Here is a 23,866-nt window from a genome sequence, read left to right on the forward strand (position 1 = left end):
CTTGATTAGTAAGGGCATCAAAGGTTACAGGGAGAAGGCAGGAGAATGGGATTGAGAGGGATAATATATTATTGGGCTGAATGACCCAATTCTGCTCATGTGTCTTATGGATTTGTGGTCTCTTTTGTGTTGACTAAATTGTTTAGTAAGTCATTGCATGTGGTTTTGAAGCCAGGTTTTAAATCCGTTTTCTGTTAGCTCTACTGTCCCTTTTCTTTAAGATAAGGATAACAATGGGTGTGCTGCAGTTGACATCGGTACTATATTAAAGGGAAAAGGGGAAATGCAGCTGCAAATTTCCCCATAATTATCTAAATTAGAATTATTCATTGGATGATTACGGGATTCAGGATTATGTTTTGGTCCTTCTGACTCATCCCAAGTGAAGTATATGACTGATGTCCACAGGTGCTTATGTGGCACAGGGGAGAACATTTATGAAAATGGAATGCAGAGTAGAGAAGTTACAACATGGTCCACCATGTAAAAGGCATTAAAGAAGTGAAATGTTGAAATTCTTATATTGAAATTATACAAGAGCAGGGAGTATTTGAAGTCTTAAAAATTGCTTGAAATAGTCTTGTTACTTGCACCCTGAGCATACAGATGGATTGCAGATTTCTCTGCTGGTTCTATGGCTTCCTGCCTCCAGTTGCTTGTATGATGTTAAAGCTAGTTTCAATATTGTTTGTTTGTTCCTCTGGATTTTTTATTTGCTTTCGATCAAAGTTATACAACATGGAGCATGCCAGAGACCAACTATTCCCAACAACTTCGATCCCCGTCCCCACCCTGCCACTTCTACCACTCACACAATTTACTCTGTTATTTGACATTTACTAAGGTACAGTAAAAAGATTGTTTTGCATAGTGTTCATGTAGATTAAAAATTATTAAGTTAGTACAAGGTAAAACAATAGCAATGTAGAATAAAGTGTAACAGCTACAGAGTGTGCAGTGCAAGTGAGCCATAGGTGCAAGATCATAACAAGGTAGATTGTGAGGTCAAGTCCATTTTATGATGCCTGGAAGCCATCGCAAAGCACATGCTGTTGTCTACGGCATTGGTGTTGAGGTTGAGAATACACCAACAACCTGTTCTGGTCCAACCATGTTCATGTCACTGCCAAGAAAGCTCACCAACATCTCTACTTTCTCAGGCAGGACACTGAAAAAATTTAGTATATCCCTGACTACCCTTACCAATTTTAATCAATACATCATAGAAAGTGTCCAGTCTCTGTGCATAATGGTTTGGTATGGCAGTTGCTCTACACGTGACCACAAGAAGCTGTAGAGAGTTGTGGCAACAGCACCTCACGGAAACTAGCCTGGCCTTCATGGACTCTGCCCATGTGTAACCTCGTTTACAACAGCAAAATCATGTGCAGCCCAAGTGAGCAGTGTGCAGAGCACCTTTGTAGTGTCGCCAGTGGCCATCCCAAGCTCCTGGTTGCATACCATTTCAACCCTCCTCTATTTCCCACACCAACCTGTACATGGTCTGCCTTCTCCCTTACCAGGTTTAGTGTCTCATTATAGCAGTCAGCCCAATCAAAAGCTCCACCCACCCCAGAAATTCACTCTTCTCTTTCCCCACTTCCATCTGGCAGAAGATGCAAAAGCCTGATACCACCAGGCTCAAGGACAGCTTCTTACAGTATTCCAAGATCTGCTCAAATCACTTCATGCTTCAAGACAAATGGTAACAATTTGAAATGATTCAAAATGAGTTCAGTTGCTTTGCATAAGCATTCCTCAATCAATTAGGACCAACAGATTGGATTGGTGACCAACTCAATTGCTGTTGACTGCAGCAGTAGCAACATGCAAATCAATTTCTGACACTTGCTGCTTTTTCTTGATCTGTCTCAATCTCAAGAAGCCAACTACCACTGAATCGTAACAGCTATCTAGGCTTCACCTATTCCCAGACCTTCTCTTTGTAAGGATGCCATTCTTGTATCTGAGTTTATCTCCACTGCATTTAGAACCATAGAACATTACAGCATAGATACAGGCCCTTCGGTCCTTGGCTGTACCAAACCATTTTTCTGCCTAGTCCCACTGACCTGCACCTGGACCATATCCCTCCAAGCCCCTCACATCCATGTACCTGTCCAAATTTTTCTTAAATATTAGAAGTGAGCCCATATTTACCACTTCATCTGGCAGCTCATTCCACACTCCCACCACTCTCTGTGTGAAGAAGCCCCCCCCCCCCCCCAAATGTTCCCTTTAAACTTTCCCCCTTCACCCTTAACCTATGTTATCTGGGTTTTTTTCTCCCCTAGCCTCAGTGGAAAAAGCCTGCTTGCATTCACTCTATCTATACCCGTCATAATTTTATATACTTCTATCAAATCTCCCTTCATTCTTCAATGCTCCAGGGAGTAAAGTCCTAACCTATTCAACCTTTCTCTGTAACACAAGTGAATCTGCAGATGCTGGAAATAAATAAAAACACAAAATGCTGGCAGAACTCAGCAGGGGTTTCGTCCCGAAACGTCGTCACTACCTCTTCCCGTAGATGCTGTCTGGCCTGCTGAGTTCTGCCAGCATTTTGTGTTTTTATCAACCTTTCTCTGTAACTCAGTTTCTCAAGTCCCAGCAACATCCTTGTAAACCTTCTCTGCAATCTTTCAACATTAATATCCTTCATGTAATTAGGTGACCAAAACTGCACACAATACTCCAAATTCAGCTTCACCAAGGTCTTATACAACCTCACCAGAACATTCCAACTCTTATATTCAGTACTTTGATTTATAAAGGCCAATGTACCAAAAACTCTCTTTACGACCCTATCTACCTGTGACGCCACTTTTAGGGAATTATGTATCTGTATTCCCAGATCACTCTGTTCTACTGCACTCCTCAGTGCCCAACCATTTAATTTGTATGTTCTACCTTGGTTTGTCCTTCCAAAGTGCAGTACCTCACACTTGTCTGCATTAAACTCCATCTGCCATTTTTCAGCCCATTTTCCCAGCTGGTCCAATGAAGTTTTCAAGCTTTGAAAACCTTCATTTGTTCTCAACATAAGACCTTCCATTTCAGGACATTTAAAATACTCTTCCAGGACATGTGTCTTCTCTTCTGCTGTGCCTCTCTCTAAATTTTCTTCATTTCCTTGACCACCCCACCTATGTGTAACCTCCTTTACACCAGCAAAATCATGTGCAGTCCAAGTGAGCAGTGTGCAGAGCACCTGCGTGGTGTCTCCAGTGGCCATCCCAAGCTCCTGGTTGCATACCATTTCAACCCTCCTTTTTATTTCCCATACCAACCTGTACGTGGTCTGCCTTCTCCCTTACCAGGCTTAGACCCATCACAGATGAGAACAGTTCCATGTATTCTACTTGATAGTGTGCAACCTATAGTATAATCATTCAATATTCCAATTTCATGTAACCCATGCCTCCTATGTTTGCCTCTACCATCCTGTAATCCACTATCAGTTGTTCCTTTACCTGTTCTGGTTTTTACCACATGCTCCCCATACTCCCACTGATCTCCACCCTCCTTCCCTCTGGTTTCCACTGCCCTCATCTCACCCTTAGTGGTTCTCATTATTATATCATATTTCAACATGTGTAGCCGTTTCCTCACCACCATCCAGCAGCTGTCTGCACTAACACAGTCCCTTCTACCACAAGGCACCATCAATCTTTATTTTCCACTGCTTGCTTCTTCCACTAGTCACCCACTTGCCTTATCTCTCAACTTCACCCCTCCCTCTCTTTTTATTGCCATCTACCTTCCCTCTCCACCCTTGGTCCTGAAGCAGGATCTCACTCAGAAGTGCAGAAAACTGTTTCCCCCAGTGGATGCTACTCAACCTGCTGACTTCCGATCATGTTTCCTTTTGTGTTCCAGTATTGAAATCTCTTCCTCTTTATTATCATTATCCACTGCTGTGGATGTGACAGCTTTATGATTAGTTCCTAATTACCCACCTCAGCCATCACACCTCACTAATTTGGCTGTCAGTATCAAGTATTCTCATTACTGTTTTGTCATGTAGGACATTGGTTGCTGGCTTCCATTGTAAGTAGCTTGTCCAAAATCACACTATTTATCAGGGCAACTGTTTTTTTTTGGTATACAGGTTTCTCCCGCAATCCAAAGGTAGAGCGTTCCTATGAAACCATTTGTAATCTGAAATGTCGTATATCGAAGAAGCAATTACCATTAATTTATATGGGAAAATTTTTTGAGCGTTCCCAGACTCAAAAAATAACATACCAAATCAAAGCAAATAATACATAAAACCTAAAATAACACTAACATATAGTAAAAGCAGGAATGATATGATAATTATACACCCTATATAAAGTAGAAATATTGTAGGTATGGTGTAGTCCGCATGCGTACGCACGTACACGTATACGCATGCGCAAGCAACTGCCCGCACAAGGCTTCACGGTCATTGTAGTCTTTCTCAGGGTAAACACACGTATAAAGCGGGCGTCTTTTTATTTTGTAAAAGCGAAAATCCCCTTTGATTAGCGAAAACAGGTACTAGTGTAGGTCTTTCATAACAGTGAGTTGTCGTAAAGCGAATGTTCGAAAAATGGGGGCCACCTGTATTGTAAACTGGCCTAGTAGATTCTTTAGAATCAAACTTTATGCTTCCAGTCTTTTTTGTCTAATACTGGGGGACTAGGAGAAAACTTGACCTTGAAACTTCTTCAGGTTTGATTTTTGGATTCAAGCGTGTGCAGTAATTTTATTTTGTATACTTGTTTGTGGCATGAGATTGCCATAAAACAGTAATCAATTAGGATAAAGAATCTTAAATGTGCTTTATAGTCCAAACAATGGATGCAGGCAGAATTTATTAAACTCATTTACAGTGGTTAGACTAGATGTTGAAAATTATCTCAATACCAGGCAGAAAATTTGCTTCAAATTAAACAACAATAGTAAGGTAAGAGTCAAAATTGGAATCGGCAGAATTCAAAATTAGATACAGAATCAGTAGTGTTTGGTAGCAATGTTTGAAAAATTGTTGTCACTCCAAAGACTTCTGTAGATTGATGCATTTAATTTGAATCTAAACTCCACTGCTTGTTTTTTTAAGTTTCTATATTTCAAGAGGGTACTATATTTTTATGCATTGCATCAATTTTCATGGCCATTATTAAGTTTGCTATTGTTTTTGTACACCCATTCATACTTTTATACTGTGAATAGAATTTCATATTTACCCAAGGGAAACAGCAACTTAAAGGGAAGAGATATTTGGAGTTGGGACCAATATTTTCTCACTGGATGAGCCCTTCATAATGTCCTCTCAAGTGCTGCTTGACAATTTTTCCCAGTGAGTAGTGCAATTGCCCACCTCTTGCATCCCTGTCTATCAAGTTCACCTGGTCTGTCTCAAGCTTGACCTTTTTGTCTCTTTTTTTATTCACAGTAGCTACAGTTTCTCTTTGTGTTTACCCACGTAAACACAAATGGCCTAGCCCATTTATTAACTCTATTCAGTATAGAATTGTTAGAATTGTCACAACGTTTGACCGTTCCTTAAAAAAGGCTTTTGCTGGTTACTTTCAGAGCAACTATGTTAATCTAATTTTCTTTACACACAACCCTGTAAATTACACACAGTGGCCACTTTATTAGGTACACCTTGTTAATGCAAATATCTAATCAATAAATCATGTGGTCAAGAGGTTCCGTTGTTCAGACCTGACATCGGAATGGCGAAGAAATGTGATCTAAGTGACTTTGACCATGGAATAATTGTTGCCAGACAGGGAGATTGAATATCTTAGAAACTGCTGATCTGGGATTTTCACACACAGCTTTCTAGAGTTTACAGAGAATGGTGCAAAAATAAAAATATCCAATGAGTGGCAGTTCTGTGGGTGAAAATGCCTTGTAATGAAAAATCAGAATGGCCAGACTGGTTCAAGTTGACATAAAGGATAGTGAGGGATAAAATTGGCCCCTTAGAGAATCAGAGTGGTCAGCTATGTGTGGAGCCGAGGGAGATGAGAGAGATTTTGAACGATTTCTTCTCTTCGGAATTCACTAAGGAGAAGGATATTGAATTGTGTAAGGTGTGGGAAACAAGTAAGGAAGTTATGGAACCTATGACAATTAAAGAGGTGGCAGTACTGGCGCTTTTAAGAAATTTAAAAGTGGGTAAATCTCCAGGTCCTGACAGGATATTCCCCAGGACCTTGAGGAAAGTTTGTGTAGAGATAGCAGGAGCTCTGACGGAGATCTTTAAGATGCCATTAGAAACGGGGATTGTGCCGGAGGATTGGCGTATTGCTCATGTGGTTCCATTGTTTAAAAAGGGTTCTAGAAGTAAGCCTAGCAATTATAGACCTGTCAGTTTGACATCAGTGGTGGGTAAATTAATGGAAAGTATTCTTAGAGATAGTATTAATAATTATCTGGATAGACAGGATCTGATTAGGAGTAGCCAGCATGGATTTGTGCGTGGAAGGTCATGTTTGACGAACCTTATTGAATTTTTTGAAGAAGTTACAAGGAATGTTGACGAGGGTAAGGCAGTGGATGTAGTCTATATGGACTTCAGCAAAGCCTTTGACAAAGTTCCACATGGAAGGTTAGTTAAGAAGGTTCAGTCGTTAGGTATTAATGCTGGAGTAATAAAATGGATTCAACAGTGGCTAGATGGGAGATGCCAGAGAGTAGTGGTGGATAATTGTTTATCGGGATGGAGGCCAGTGACTAGCGGGGTGCCTCAGGGATCTGTTTTGGGCCCAATGTTGTTTGTAATATACATAAATGATCTGGATGAGTGGTAAATTGGATTAGTAAGTATGCCGATGATACTAAGATAGGAGGTGTTGTGGTTAATGAGGTGGGTTTTCAAAGCTTGCAGGGAGATTTATGCCGGTTAGAAGAATGGGCTGAACGTTGGCAGATGGAGTTTAATGCTGAGAAGTGTGAGGTTCTACATTTTGGCAGGAATAATCCAAATAGAACATACAGGGTAAATGGTAGGGCATTGAGGAATGCAGTGGAACAGAGAGATCTAGGAATAACAGTGCATAAGTTCCCTGAAGGTGGAGTCTCATGTAGATAGGGTGGTGAAGAAGGCTTTTGGAACGCTGGCCTTTATAAATCAGAGCATTGAGTACAGAAGTTGGGATGTAATGTTAAAATTGTACAAGGCATTGGTAAGGCCAAATTTAGAATATTGTGTGCAGTTCTGGTCACCGAATTATAGGAAAGATATCAATAAATTAGAGAGAGTGCAGAGACGATTTACTAGGATGTTACCTGGGTTTCAGCACTTAAGTTACAGGGAAAGGTTGAACAAGTTAAGTATTCATTGGAGCGTAGAAGGTTGAGGGGGGGATTTGATCGAGGTATTTAAAATTTTGAGAGGGACAGATAGAGTTGACGTGAACAGGCTGTTTCCATTGAGGTTAGGGGAGATTCAAACGAGAGGACATGATTTGAGAGTTAGGGGGCAGAAGTTTAAGGGAAACACGAGGGGGTATTTCTTTACTCAGAGAGTGATAGCTGTGTGGAATGAGCTTCCTGTAGAAGTAGTAGAGGCCAGTTCAGTTGTGTCATTTAAGGTAAAATTGGATAGGTATATGAACAGGAAAGGAGTGGAGGGTTATGGGCTGAGTGCGGGTAGGTGGGACTAGGTGAGATTAAGGGTTCGGCACGGACTAGGAGGGCCGAGATGGCCTGTTTCCGTGCTGTGATTGTTTTATGGTTTGTTATATGGTTTAATAACTCAAATAACCACATGATACCATAGTGACATTCAGAAGAACACCCCTAGTGCACAACATGTGAAATTTTGAAGTGGATTGGCTACAGGTAGAGGAGCACACTGGGTTCCACCCCTGTACCTAATAAAGAGGCCACTGAGTGTATTGAAATATCTGCCTAACTCCCTTTCTCAAAAGCACAGATTTTTTTCTCCACCCCCAATTCTGTAAGCAATGAATTTTGCACTGTAATATACATAAATTTACACATACTCCTTTTGTATTCTTACTTTCATATTCCACTTTATACACCCTATTTATTAATGTTCTCTTTAAGGTTGCCCTGCCACTTTGAAAAATTTGGTCCAGTATCTCTGCCTATTCTTTCTGCTAGAGCTAGCTGCCACATCTAGAGTCCTTGGGAATCAAGTTGCCTAGAGAATAAGGCAAGGCGAAAAGGGTTTTTTTGTAGATACCAAAAGGTTAATACATCGGAAAGGAGTAAGGAAAGTAGGGATGAAATTAAGAAAATGGGGGCATAGAAAAATATGGCATATAGCATCAAAAGGAATCCGAAGATGTTTTATAATTTATAGCAGGCAACTAAGTTAAGAGCAGGACCCATTAGGGACCAGAAAATATAACCTATTCATGTGGGTGGCAGATGCAAAAGTATTCTGAATAAATACTTTGAAGTTATCCTCAAAAGAACATGATGCTGATATTATAACAGTGGAGATGTATATAGTATTGTTTTGATTATGATTAAAATATTGTTTCAATTATGATTGAAGGGTGTTTGAAAGATTTCACATTATTGAACTAGATAAATTGCTAGGTCCAGATGCTGTAAAGGAGGAAATATACAGAGATTGTTTTCCAACTTTCTTTGGCCTTAGTAACAGTGCCAGAAGACTGGAGAATTGGTAATATTGAAATGTTCATCACACAGTGAAGAAAGGGATAAACTGAAAAATTATTGTCTGGTTTAACTTTGGGCAAATTGTTGGAGTGAGTTTGGAGGTCCACTATTAACCTTTATTGAGAAAGGAATGTCTATAGATTAAATGAGTGGCAAATGGACTTCTAATGTGCGGAAGTCTACAACAAAGTGCTAAACAGATTGTACCTGAACTAACAAGGATTGGGCATATGATGTACTCTAGAAAGATTTTTCAAGGCTTTTGGCAGAGTACAAGAAGTTAGCTGGTCAAAGAACAGGTCCATGGGGTCCCAGGGAAAATGGCAAATTGGCTTAGTGGTGGGAAGCAGTGTACTGATTGATTTGTAATGGATTGTCATTCAAGATAACAAAGTTTATAAGTACTTGTCCCTTCTGTAATTTATACTTGTAGTTTAAATATGAAAGTAGAGTCAAGGTAAGTGTAAGCAGATTTTATAAAAATCAGGCATGCAGTTAACTGTGAGAAGGAAAACTTTGAACTGCCAGAAGATGTACTTAAGCAGAAAAGTTACAAATGGAACTTTGACTGAAATGTCTGAATTAATTTGGGATGCAACTAGGCAGTAGAAGGGAGGGTTTGTGTTGTGAAGATCAAGTGGGTCTTGGAGTAAATATTTACTGATCCTAAAAGTTTGCAGGACTGGCCAGTAAGATGGACATAGAGACAAATGTGGTGATTTATTACATTCAAGGATAAGAAAACTTATAGTAAAATAGTACAACAATCAGCAGGCCTTAGTTGTGTTATATGTACTTTTTCTTGTCATCAAATTTAGGCAAGATGAGTTTGCACTGGGAGTATACAGAAGATTTGTGGATGTTGCCAGGGTTTAGAATATTGTAGCTAAGATGGTTTGGATGTCTTTGGGTTGCCTTTAGAATAGCTGAGGGTAGAGTTAATTGAGTGACTTTGATAGAGGAAGAGGGAGTACTTGGTGGGGTGATGAGGAAATATTTCTTCACTAAGAATGTAGAAATCTGGAACTCACTGTTTTCATCATTTGGAAGAAACAAACACCCTCATCACATTTTGGGTACACATTTTTAATTCTTTTTAAGTGCCATTATCTGCACAGGCTTAGACCAAATGCAGGAAGATGGGAATAGGCTAGGTAACCTTTTGTAATGGTTTAGAGACAATGGACCAAATGTGTAATAAATTTTCTGATTTTTGATTACACTGTAGTCGAAGTTTTTGAGCTGAACAGTTATAATACAACAGAAGTCGACAAAGTTGGTAACTGCGCTGCTTGAGTGGCTACAGAACAAAATTGATGAGTCAGATTAGAGCAGAGAAAAGGTATGCGACATTTAATCCTAAAAAATGTGGTCATGTATTTTGCAAGGATTTACAGTACTTTGCCAAAGTCTTTGGCAAGTATATATAGCTAGGGTGCCTAAGACTTCTGCACAGTACTGTATTTGGCAACGGAGAGTGGAGAGTTGAGTGTGTAAATCTGGCAGGAGCCTAGGATGTTGAATGGTGAGGTGGAGTGCCACAGGAGGGTTGTAGGGATAGGTAGCAGAGAAAAGAGTGCCGGGGTGGGGGGGAGGTGGTGCAGACACATCCAATCCTGAGACTATCTCACAAGGTTATTTGATTTCAAGCAATTGATTTATTGATCATTACAGAATATCGCTGATGCTTCCTGCTCCATCCCCTCTCCCTAACCATGACTCCCCTCTCTCTGCTCTTTCCCACTCTCAGTCCACGGTCCATGATAGGATCCCATCTCAGAATAGGTTTTTCACCACTCATGTCATAATTTTGTTTTGTGGCAGCAATACTATATGTAGAAGGTTCAGATATACACAAAGGATGGTAAAACCTAGGAATACCTTAATGTACATGTTCAATGATCCATAAATTTAACAACATAGATAAGATGGTGAAGTGGGCATATAGAATATTTGCCTTCATTACCAAATTGTTGTAAACATGTGCAAGGTAGCTATCATCTTGATATATAATATATTAGTAAGGTCACAACTGAAATGTTATTTGTATTTCAGGTAGCCACCATAAAATGGATATGATTGTAGTGAAGGGAACATAGAAGAGGTACATGATGGTGTTGCCTGAGATGGAGTATTTTAACTTTGAGGAGAGACTGTTTAGCTTGGATTGTTTTCCTTGGAGTGGAGAAGGAAAGAGGGAAACCTGATTGAGGAGCATGAATAGGATAGAGTGAAACTTCTTTCCTTAGAGGGAATAAGTTTAAGATACGGGGTAGAAGATGTAGATGGGATTTGAAAAGGAACTTTTCAATCAAGGCATTTTAGAATCTGGCACATATTGCTCTAGTTCACTGTATTTTAATATTTAGATGAGCTCCTGAACTGCAGTGGCATAAAAAAGCTGAAAGCCAAGTGCTTGAAAGGTGCCTTGAGTGTGGATGGATAGGTCCTTAGTGACAAATTGTCTTGATGTTGTATGACTTGCTAAATTACTGATTTGTTTGAATACTGTTGTGCAGGAGTAAAGTCAACACACTGTCAAAACGAAATGCCAAGAAGTCTGACCCAGGAAAAGCAGACCCTGGGAGCTATGAAACCCCTGCCCCTCCTGAAGACATGGAGCGGAATCAGAAGATACTGCAGTGGATAATTGAAGGAGAGAAGGAAATTCACAGACACAAGAAGGCTCCACATAAGTAAGAGAACTTTGATTTTCTGACCTTAATGTAAAGTGCTGCTACAGCGTTATGTATTTGAAGTCATAATAGTCTTTGCCCATTATTGGATGTCATGCCATAACGTTTCAATTGATTTTTAATTTGTTTTTCTGCCAAGGTTTCCATGAGGTAAAGAACCCCAAATGAATGAAAGCATGTACAGGGATTTTCTTGTTCTTTTAACAGAAGTTAACAAGAACTATACAAGATACCCTTGGGTTACAGCCCAAAACGTAGACTATCCTTTTCCATAGATGGTGCTGGCCTGTTGAGTTCCTCGAGCATTTTGTGTGTGTTGCTTGGATTTCCAGCATCTGCAGATTTTCTCTTGTTTGTAACAAAAATTATAGTATTTTATTTCAGACATGGTCAATTAACCTGCATCATTTGTTTAATGAACATATTTACTATTCAAATACATGTCACATGCCAAAATTGGGACCCATCCAAAAATCACACAATTAACATAGATTGTGGATATGTCCCCAAGCTAAACTAATTTTGTTTGCTTTAGAAAAGTTAATGTTGTCTCCACCTTATTTCTAAAGTAATTTTAATTCACCGTATTGTAGGTTATGACTTTGTCATTGTCACTTATAAAGCTTCCCATTTTATAACTATTGTTTATAAAACAATTTTGTAAACCTGCACTAATTACTTGTTTCATTTTGTGTTTTGCAGTTTGATAGGTGCCAAGAAACAACCTAGTCATGATGCTTCCAGACCAAGTTCAATTGAGAGGCCAGGAGCTGTTCATCCATGGGTCAGTGCTCAGTTGCGAAATCCAGTCCAACCATCACACCCGTTCATTCAGGATCCAACCATGCCACCCAACCCAGCACCTAATCCTTTGACTCAACTGGAAGAGGCACGCAGGCGACTTGAAGAGGAGGAAAAGAAAAGTGGCAAACTACAGTCCAAGCAAAGGTAAGAAAAATTAACAGTATTTTTTGTTTGATTTAATTGGCCAAAGAAATCTTACAAGCTATTTGAACTTTCAGGTTATAATCAATCTGATAACTTAAGATGAATTTTACATTGCTATTTATTTTAAAAAATACTGGACTGTAAAAATAAAAGTATGTATTTGATCTGATTGCTTAGGTCGTACATGTGTGCGGAAAGATCTATTATTACAGCTTGTAACAGGAACGTGCATTTTCCGGAAATTGAAAAAAGTGATTTCCTCATAATTTTGTGGGTCCTTTATTTCCACTGATGCCACTGGAGCAACCACTGCTGGTTTGAGAATTCCAGATATAAATTACTTCGTTTGGAGTAGCTTTGCTCTGATTAACAATTAATTTTGCCATTTACAATGTTTCTTAAAATTCTTAAGATTTGTGGTGAAGGTTTCGGACATCTATCTAAACTTTCAAAGTTCTGCATCTTTCACTTCATTTTAATTTGTTGGAAGAGGAAGATCCAGAAAGAGATGATTTAGAAATTATAAGCTGCTTAGAATTTTTAACCTAGTTACGAAAATTTGTTTTTTCTGTTTGCTTTGTAAGAATTATTGTAGTTAGCTTTAGCCATTTTTAATAATGTTTTATTATTTTCCTCACAGGTTAGATTTTTTTTAAGTTGCCAGGCAATAGTTAGCTTTAAACAAATGACAAAAAGCTGTTTGGTGGTTCTTATCTCCTATATCTTACTCCAAATGGTATTTGGTTAATTTGAGACTGGCCAAAGAGATCTTGCAAGCTACTTGAACTTTCAGGTTTTAATTAATCTTAAACATTGCTGCATAATATCTTTGATATGAAGGTTAATTGACGTATATTGGTAGTTCTTCCTAATTATTTGGAGAAGATATTCAACCTGTCAGACTTGTGGGGTGGGGGAACAAATCTGACAAATATACTAAATTAGCAGGTTTAAAATGCTATTGGTCACATGGAAGAACAAATAATTAGATACCAATATTTTTACCATTGAACTATTTTCCCATTATTGACTGTAATTTATAGTAAAGGTACATGGCAAGAGTTGAAGTAATAAGTATTTTTTGCAAAATCAGCCATTGATCTTAATAAAATGGCTTTATTTTTGAACCCCCCCCAGCCTGAGTTAAATATCTGTCATTGTATCCTAGCAAATATTGACATTGTTGTCAAAGCCTTTGTATTATTGATATTCCATTTGATAGATATGCCCTCAACCTTAAGGGTATAACTAGTTGACAATGTGTCACATGGTGAAACGTCATCAAAAGGCTATTATTTCAAAGTATTATCATTCTACAAAACTTTTTAATTTAAAAATTGTTGCTGCAAAGTTATTTTAATTCTAATAGTACTTGAGTTTTAAATATTACATTATCTAATTTGCAGTTTGAGTAGGTGCAGAATGAAGTTGATTATTGCAGATTTAGAAATCAGTAGTAAATTTCAGTTTAATAAGATGCCTTTATTATCTTTGCAAAATCATATTCAACTAGAATTAATTCCTTGAATTTAAATATTTATCAAATGTACTTTTATTGTAACATAGATGCTGTAACTACCTTATTTAAAGGATGCTTGCATGCAAAAAGTAATAATCCATGGATATCTCTTGGAGATATCCATGACCTCTTTTAAGAATCTAGTTAGAAATTTTAGTCTGATGGTTTAAAAAAAAGTGTGTGCACACGAGCGCACATGCGCTTGCGCATCATGGGTGGGTGGGTGAAGAAATCCATATATTAAAATGAGAAAAGGTATTAATAAAGTGACAGATGAACACTTTGATAGTAGTGAGTGCCATTTCTAAGAAGGGAGAAAGACAGTTAGATGGAATGGAGTATTCTAATTCCTAGGATTATTCTCCATGACACTGCAGGTATGTGCAAGAGGTTATCCAACGGGGTCGCACTTCTATCAGACCTGCATGTATTCCAGTGCTGAATGTGGTACCAGCCGTCTCCGACATGGATCTCTCTGAGTCAGAGTACGTGCCCGCTGCTGTTGATGTATTCTCTGTGATCCTAGGTTTAGATATTAATTAGTTTGTTCCTAGGTATTTTCAATTATTTTCTTGTATTAGCAAAAAGTTGTTAAATTGTTCTTGCAGTATATTTTGGTCATTTGAATATTTCATACTAGTTGTTGCAATATATTCATTAAGGTTGAATGTATTGCTCCAAAATACCATCAGCAATTAATCTCAGGATTTAGTAGCTGCTAATAAGAAAAGGAATAAAATGTATTCATACTGTCTAGTTACAGTGCTGTTAGCAAATGTTTTATCTATAAGCCCCATTTTAGTAGTTAAAAAATTTTAGCAATGAATCAATGTTACTTTAAAATCTAGTGACTTCCTTTTTTATTTTAATCTACATTTAAAATGAAAATGTCTATTGTTTCGTAGGAAAATGTTCCAAAAACTAAGCTAAGGGATTTTTTAAGATCTCAAAATATACTTTATTTGTATAATAATAAAGTATGTGCAATAGAAAATATTCAAGTCAACATTTTCATCACAATTTCTGGTAAGATAGCAGTGGGCTCATATTAAGCAGCCTCTCTAGATCCAATCAAAGGTGTAATTGTCCTTTATATCTTCTTTACAATTGCAAGACACTGCAGGATATTAAGATCATCAAGTACTGCAGGTCTTCCCCATCAGTGAGTTGCTTGATAGCAATGGAGCTGGATTGATTGTGTACTTTTGTTGTTCTGTCACCCAAACGTGCATACAGTTGCTGTGCCAAGATGATGCTCGGTGATTGTCTTGGACATTTTTTTGTGATTGCAAAACGCTGCTGGACATTGGAATATAGAATATGGCAAATCTAGTTCATTAATTCATTGGCGAGACCAACAGCAGGCAAGCTTCATTGCTTCAGTTTGTGGCCTGGACTAGGCCCTCATGCTGTGTATGTTGCCTTTTGCAGCTGCACAGGAGAGAAGATGCTAAGGAATAGAGCAGCTGTCTATGGGCACACCGGAGTCCATAATGGGTTAGGGGACGCCTCTCCAGTCATTGCTACCCTCCAATGTTCACTCAGTGGAAGAGCAAGCAAGCTGGATTGGACACATCCCGTGCAACATTAATCTACAGGCCATGCCACTCAGGGACTTGAGCTATCTTTTTTATGACTGTATGGCTGCATGCTTTTCTGTCATTGTAACTATATGACCATAAGACCTTGAGATATAGAAGCAGAATTAGGCCACTTGACCCATCAAATCTGCTCTGCCATGCTCATCATGGTTGATCCATTTTTCCCCTCAGCCCCAATCTCCTGCCTTCTCTTTGCATCCCTTCATGCCCTGACCAATCAAGAGACTATCAACTTCTGCCTTAAATATACACAAAGACTTGGTCTCCACAGCTGCCTGTGGCAAAGTATTCCACAGATTCACCACACTCTAGCAAAAGAAATTCCTCCTCATGTCCATTCTAAAAGGACACTCTCTATTCTAAGGCTGTGTCCTCTGGTCTTAGACTCTCCCACCATAGGAAATATGTTCTCCACATTCATTCTTATCAAGGCCTTTCACCATTTGATAGGTTCCAATGAGATTACCTCTCATTCTTCTGAATTCCAGCGAATACAGGCTCAGAGCCATCAAATGCTCTTCGTGTGACAAGCCTTTCAATCCTGGAATCATTTTCGGAACCTCCTTTGAACCCTCTCCAGCTTCAGTAGATCCTTTCTCAGATAAGGGATCAAAACTACTCTCAATACTCCAAGTGAGTCCTTACCAGTACTTGATATCAAGTTTCAACATTACATCCTTGCTTTTCTATTCTAGTCATCTTGAAATGAATACTAACGTAATAATACTAACATAAATGTATTTGCCTTCCTCAGCACAGACTCAACCTGCAAACTAACCTTTAGGGAATTCTGCCCAAGGACTCGCAAGTCCCTTTGCACTTCTGTTTTTATTTTGTATTTTCTCTCCATTTAGAAAATAGAAAACATGTTATGTGCTGTTGGTAATGTGTTCCACACCTTGGCCCTGGAAGAACAGTGTTTTATTTGGCTGGAGGATAATTAAACTTGAACTGCAACTCTGGATTCGTGTTACTCCAATTTTTTAACATCCACATTTTCAATTACTATTAAACAATACTTGGACAAATAATTCAGAGTTCCTATTCCAGTTAATTTGGGTGCAACTGGGGTGAGGGTATTTAGGTTCTTTCCCAAAAGGCCTTTTCCTCAGCGCAGCACATGGTCATCATTGTTGGAGTGTGCTTGCAATCAACAGCACCTTCCACTGTTAGAACCTTCCTGTGAGTTTTGGGGACACAGGACAGGAGGATTTTTTTTTACCGTGGTAAATCAGAATCAGGTTTAATATCACTGGCATTTGCCTTAAAATTCATTGTGTGGCAGCAGTACATTGCAATACATAATAAAAACAATTACAGTAAATGTATATATATGTGTATGTATATATGTGTGTGTGTTTTTAATTTTTGCAAAAACATCGAAAAAAAGAAATAGTGAGATAGTGTTCAAGGTTCAATGTCCATTCAGAAATCTGATGGCAGAGGGGAAGAAACTATTCCTGAGTCATTGAGTTTGAGGCTTCAAAATCCTGTACTTCTTCCCTGATGGCAGCAATGAGAAGAGGGCATGTCCTGGGTGATGAGGGGGTCCTTAATGATGCATACCACCTTTTTGAGGCATTGCTTTTTGAAATGTCCTGGATACTCGGGAGGCTAGTGGCCATTATGGAGCTGACTGATTTTACAACTTTCTGCAGCTTATTTTGATCCTGTGCAGTGCCCCTTCTTCCCCCCCCCCCCCACCACCATACCAGATGGTGATGCAGCCAGTTAGAATGCTCACCATGGTACATCTGTAGAAATTTGTGAGTGTCTTTGGTGACGTACCAAATTTCCTCAATTGCCTAAAGAAATATGGCCACTGTTGTGCTTTCTTGGTAGCTGCATCAATACGTTGGGCCCAGGATAGATCCTCAGAGATGTTGACACCCAGAACTCGAAATTGCTCATTTTTTCTTCTGATCCCTCAAAGAGGATTGGTGTGTATTCCCTCATCTTACCCTTTTTGAAGTCCACAATCAATTATTTGGTCTTTCTGACATTGAGTGTAAGGTTGTAACTGCAAAACCAGCTTTTAGCTGATAATTGTTAATTAATTGATAGCTGGAAGTGGTCATACAATGCAGACAACTGAGGTTATGCAGTTGTTTAGAGTGAATCTTGAAAAATACCCCTGTATCTTTTCCTAGACCATCTTGCCAAAAGCACATTCTAGAATTCTTTTCTCGTGAAATCATTGAGTGCAGTATGTTTCAGTACTCCAACCATACATGAAAAATCTGATGGATAGAACCTTTCTAACCATCAAGCATTTAAAGGTTTGCTGCTTAAAAAACAACTGCTGGAAAATCTTGCCAAATTACATTGACAATCCGCTAGAGCAGCCATCTATCAAGGTTCAGTGTGTTCTTTTTCTACAGAGCTCTAATATTTTGTGAAGATCCCTGACTAATTGATTTATGAACAGGTATTGTACTAGCAACAGTGACATCCATTCTTTGCCGCTCTGGGCCAGATAGGACTTCAACGCATTGTAACAGGTGGTGTTTCTGTATCTAGTGGCTTTTGGAATGAAGCCGGCATTAGATATTCTCCCCCCCCCCCCCCACCTTTTCTAGACATTTATATATGGAAGGTTTATGAACCCAATCGATCTTTTGGGTTTCAGATGAAATACTAAATTCCTTGGATAATTGCTACAGTATCGATGCAATGCCTAGTCCACAGCAAAATCATCTTGCCCTTGATTATTTGTATGATTGAGAGTGAACACAATTGCCAACGCACCAGTATTTTCTTTATCTATACTTTCTATCCAAGCTATTCTCCCAGGATCTTTCTCAAGTTGCAGGAGGAAAATAAAAATGCAAGTTGTAGAAAAGAAAGCTGCTGGAATAACTTAACACATCAAATACTATCTGTGGAGGCATAACAGATGTGCTGAAGCTTTGGCTTGAGACTCTGCATCAGGACTGGGCAGCAGAGTAAAGCTGGCCAGTATAAAATGGGTGGGACAGGAGCTGGTAGGTGATCAGTGGAATCAGATTTTTTTGGGGGGGAGGGGTTGATGATGGAGTAGATGAAGCAAGGTGGAGAAGAGATGAGTGAGCCTGGGAGGACTAGTAGAAGTGGGAAAGGAACACAAGAAGTGAGTTTTCTGAAATTTGAAAAATGTTTATACCATTGTGTTGAATATTACTCAGGCAGAATATGGGGTGGTGTTCAAGGTTGCTGAGGACAAACAGTTCATTGTGGGAATGGGATCATGAGATGGCTACTGTGGCTAGAGCACATATACTCTGTAAAATGGCAGTCTGGTCTATACTTGGGCTTACCAAAGTAGAGGAAGCACTAAATGCAATGGACCAGATTGGAGGAGGTGCTCATTGATCTCTGCCTTAGCTGGAAGGTTCCATTTTGGTCCCTGTATAGTGGTAAACAGAGAGAGGTAGATGCAGATGGAAGAGCTGATGAAGGATTCATAGAGTGATCTGCACAGGAAGCAGAATGAAGGAAAATGAGAAAGGAAGATGTGGATGGGGTGGAGTGGGTTGTAGTGCAGAGGTTGAACTGACTGATTTACCAGGGTTGGTCACCCATGCCTTTGGTGTTGCTCTGCTTTGCAAGGGTGGCTGACATCAACACTGTTGCTCCCAATGTTTTACTTCCTGTCACAACTATTCACTTTATGGTGTATTGTTTCACTACCATATTGTGCTGCTGCCAACTTCCTTGCTCCTCTTCAAAGGAAGGGTGACTCTGAAGATTCCAGGCATCTCTTGCCACATTAAATATTAGCCTCTTAGGTTTGCAGATTTTTCTTTCCTTTTTCAAGTCACCTGGTTTGCCCTTCCCTCCTGTTTTTTTCATTCTCCTTTTGGATTGGATTTGTTTCTTTATATGCTCATGCTATTTGTCTTCTGTGCTATCTTGTTCCTTTGTGTTTTCCTCCTTTTCCCTTTTTTCCTTGGGTGCTACTGTAAAGTGACATTGGAAAATAAGAGTTTTAGTTCCTTTTAGGACAGCCATGACTGCTACTTTGCACAAAATTCCTCTAGACTTGTGGTTTTGACAGGTATTGCAGAGGTGACCGGTATTCCTACATTTTTGATGATCCTCCTTTCTGAAATTTTGACCGTGATCACTTTGAAGGTAGCCACTTCATGTCCAGGTTAGGCCCACATGGGATTAAACCTGGTAAACCACAGCCACATGGTGGAGCATTGTAACAGAAGGTAGTGATTTCCATCTTTGTCTGCTCTTAGCTCAGTTTTATTCTTTTATCTTTGCCACATCATTTTCTAAGCTATGTAAGAGCATCAAGGACTTGAGGACTGAACATGGATAGCCATGATTCACGCTTGCAGAAGAGGAAAGAGCATCTATACTTGTGAATATTTTTGAAAGCCATTATGGGTTTTTGTCAATGCTGTGTGATATTTACATTTTCTGGAAGATGACCTGAGCCCTTAATGGAGTATTAAACAAGCAGTATTACATATTTACAGAATTACGAAAAAGCACCAACTATTTAATTTCAGTTGATTTAAATTAGTTAGCAGTAATGTTACATCTGTATATTGATCTGAAATTTTAATTAGCCATTTATTCCATAAGATTAACTTATTGCAAGTAATTTTCCTGAATAATTACTCTGAACTAATTGACGCAGGAGTTTTACAGGTTAAAAGTATACACAGATTAATATTTATGAATATTACTTAAATTCATTGAAGAAATTTATAGAGGCATTTTAGTAATTTAAAATGTTGTATTGATCTGTTAGGTTACTTTAATTTCCTTTTGGTTTCCTGCCATAAAGCAGTGCTACAATCAAATGGTTAGAGCAGCCTTTCTCTACCTCTTTGCTCTGGAGGAACCCCTGCGTTATATATAAAAATATATATCTGCAGCTCACGGTACGTTAGCTAGATCAATAAGTTGTAGATAAAATAATCTAAAAATAATTGTCGATGTTCTTTTGAGTAGGGAATGAATTTTTAGCCATCTTTTCTTGGGGGGGGCGACGGGTTGTTAAGCTTAGCTCACCTTTCTTAAACTTAATCTTTCTTTTCCTTTCATAAATATTAAAACTTCATAAGGCAAACATAATAAATTTCTGTTAAATAACTGGCTTAAGCCAAAGTAGGATTTAATTTTTTTGAAAGTAGATGTAATTTAAATAAAGGTTGTGAGTTGATTTTAATTAAAGCTTTACTGTTTGTTTTGAGATTCCAATGGCTGGTTAAAATAATCAGCACTTTTACATGTCATAAAGATGTGATTTGTAGCTAGTGTCTTCAATTTTGCTGGAGCCATTGGTGCATTTGTAAGTTGTTTGCCACAGACTAGACACAATGGAATAAAGGTTAATAACATTTTTAAAAGAATAGCATAATAAATAACTAAATGAGAAAACAGCAAAAAAAATGAAAACTTTACAATACAATTGATTCTAACCTACACACTCCATCTTTTGCAATGTTTAAAACAGCAGCAAAATGGCTGGCCTGCAGCTGAGTCACTGTGTATAAAAATTCCTTCTTTGGAGCAAAAATTTTCCTCCATTTTTCTACTACATCAGTAGAGTTTGTTTGCTCCCTTAAGTCAGTCGGATGCATGTAAGGGGAAGTTGGGGGAGGTCATTCAGGAGGAAGAGGCTGACGTCACAGCCCAAGTTGGCTGAATCCATTTAATGCTCAGAAAACGCATTTCACGCTCACCATTGGCCTACCGTCCTCCCCTCCATGCAATACAATGCTCACCAATTATCAACAGCTTTCCCTATCTCATATCAAAAACAGACAATGAGCATGGTCCTACTACACGCTGCCATAATGGGCTGAGAGATCTCTAACGAGATTGTGAACGGGGCTGCTCAGTCATTCCCCACCACTGTGAGCACTAACATTGTGCTTTGTGAGAAGTTCAAAAGACGATGTTTATTTTTTTTTTATCACAACCTCTCGGAGAACCCCAGTTGAGAAACCCGATGTTAGTGAGCATCTCTCTGGCTAGTATAGTGTTAATGTTTATTAGTCAACAACGAGCAAGCCCACAAACCTGAATGTGTTTTTCCTGCATTTTTGCAGAATTTCCTATTATGTCAATAATACTATGATGGCTTTTGGAAATGAGTTACTATTTGAAAGTAAAAATGACAGAAGTGACCATTTAATAAGTTGCTTTCAGTAAAGTTGCACTCTTCATACTCAATGTATCTGATTTGTGTACAACTTGTTGCTCCACTAGCATGGTAGTTCAATGGATTCAGAAGGGGAAATTATGTTTGTGACAAATCTACTAGAAATTTGAGATCATATCTTGCCGAATAAGTAAAGCTGAACCAATACCTTTCAGAAGACCTTTACTAAGGTGCAATGTGAGTTTCTGCAAAACTGGAGAGAGTGGTACATGGACAAAGATTGAGCATGGCATGGTTTGATCAATGGCAAAGCCGGGATAAACAGCTTTTATGTTGAGAGGCTGTGATTGGTGAGGTATTGAGATTTTGGAGCACCACCTGTTCAGTCTATTTCAGTGATTTGGATGAAGGGCATTCAAATATAACATTCTCTGATTATAAAGCTCCATGGCAGCATGAGCTGTAAGAAAAATGCAGTTAATCTACAGTGGGATAAAAGCATAGTCAAAGACATGCCAGATAGTTAATAACAAGGAAAGTTTGGAACACCTGAAGAAAAAAATGTAGAAAAAGAAAACTTAAGTATCTTATTCGATGAGAGATTGAAAGATGTTGGTGTTTGTGGGAACCAGGGTATCCTTGTACATCCCTAGGTAAATGTGCTAGTTCATCAAGTATTCAGGAAGATGAAAAGTGCAATACAAGCAGGTATACAGTGGCATGCAAAAGTTTGGGCACCCCTGGTCAAAATTTATGTTACTGTGAATAGTTAAGTGATTAGAAGATGAGTCATAAAGTCCAAACTCCAAGAGTCATAAAGTTAAAGATGAAACATTCTTTTCAACATTTTAAGCAAGATTAGTGTATTATTTTTGTTTTGTACAATTTTAGAGTGGGGGAAAAAAGAACAGGAGCGCCATGCAAACGTTTGGGCACCCCAAGAGATTTGAGCTCTCAGATAACTTTTACCAAGGTCTCAGACCTTAATTAGCTTGTTAGGGCTATGGCTTGTTCACAGTCATTGTTAGGAAAGGCCAGGTGATGCAAATTTCAAAGCTTTATAAATACCCTGACTCCTCAAACTTTGTCCCAACAATCAGCAGCCATGGGCTCCTCTAAGCAACTGCCGAGCACTCTGAAAATTAAAATAAATGATGCCCACAAAGCAGGAGAAGGCTATAAGAAGATAGTAAAGCATTTTAAGGTAGCCGTTTCCTCAGTTCGTAATGTAATTAAGAAATGGCAGTTAACAGGAATGGTGGAGGTCAAGTTGAGGTCTGGAAGACCAAGAAAACTTTCTGAGAGAACTGCTGGTAGGATTGCTAGAAAGGCAAATCAAGTTCTCCCCCCCCCCCCCATTTGACTGCAAAAGACCTTCAGGAAGATTTAGCAGACTCTGGAGTGGTGGTGCACTGTTCTACTGTGCAGCGACACCTGCACAAATATCACCTTTATGGAAGAGTCATCAGAAGAAAACCTTTCCTCTGCCCTCACCACAAAATTCAGTGTCAGAAGTTTGCAAAGGAACATCTAAACAAGCCTGATGCATTTTGGAAACAAGTCCTGTGGACTGATGAAGTTAAAATAGAACCTTTTGGCTGCAATAAGCAAAGGTATGTTTGGAGAAAAAAGGGTGCAGAATTTCAGGAAAAGAACACCTCTCCAACTGTTAAGCACGAGGGTGGATCGATCATGCTTTGGGCTTGTGTTGCAGCCAGTGGCACGGGGAACATTTCAGTGGTAGAGGGAAGAATGAATTCAATTAAATACCAGCAAATCCTGGAAGCAAACATCACACTGTCTGTATATATAAAAAAAAAGCAGCTGAAGGTGAAAAGACGATGGCTTCTGCAACAGGATAATGATCGTAAACACACCTCAAAATCCACAATGGACTACAACCTCAAGAGGCGGAAGCTGAAGGTTTTGCCATGGCCCTCACTGTCCTCCAACCTATACATCAGCGAAAATCTGTGGATGGACCTCAAAAGAGCAGTGCATGCAAGATGGCCCAAGAATCTCATAGAACTAGAAGCCTTTTGCAAGGAAGAATGGGCAAAAATCCCCCAAACAAGCATTGAAAGACTTTTAGCTGTTTACAGAAAGTGTTTACAGGCTGTGATACTTGCCAAAGGGGGTTTTACTAAGTACTGACCATGCAGGGTGCCCTAACTTTTGTTTTGGGCCCTTTTCCTTTTTTGTTATTTTGAAGCTGTAAAAGATGGAAATAACAAAGTAATTTTGCTTAAAATATTAAAGAAATGTGTCATCTTTAACTTTATGCCTTTTTGAAATCAGGTCATCTTACTCGCTTAGCTAATCACAGTAACAGAAATTTTGACCAGGGGTGCCCAAAATT

At 38.9% G+C, this 23,866-nt stretch overlaps 1 protein-coding gene across 7 annotated transcripts in view; it reads left to right on the top strand.

Annotated features, from left to right (window-relative positions):
- The window catches only part of axin1 (axin 1), a 156,740-nt gene that overhangs the window by 126,710 nt on the left and 6,164 nt on the right, over positions 1-23,866 (top strand). For 3 of the 7 annotated variants that reach the window (XM_059979112.1, XM_059979113.1, XM_059979114.1), the window contains exons 7-9: positions 11,157-11,333; positions 12,036-12,281; positions 14,178-14,285. In XM_059979112.1, coding sequence (XP_059835095.1) covers positions 11,157-11,333; positions 12,036-12,281; positions 14,178-14,285 — 531 coding nt within the window. Of the gene's footprint in view, positions 1-11,156; positions 11,334-12,035; positions 12,282-12,458; positions 12,597-14,177; positions 14,286-20,184; positions 20,282-23,866 lie in introns of those variants that run through there. The other 4 variants (XM_059979117.1, XM_059979116.1, XM_059979118.1 and 1 more) reach the window with 4 other exon arrangements.

The sequence above is a fragment of the Hypanus sabinus genome, chromosome 9, assembly GCF_030144855.1.
Source record: "Hypanus sabinus isolate sHypSab1 chromosome 9, sHypSab1.hap1, whole genome shotgun sequence".
Lineage (NCBI taxonomy): Eukaryota > Metazoa > Chordata > Chondrichthyes > Myliobatiformes > Dasyatidae > Hypanus > Hypanus sabinus.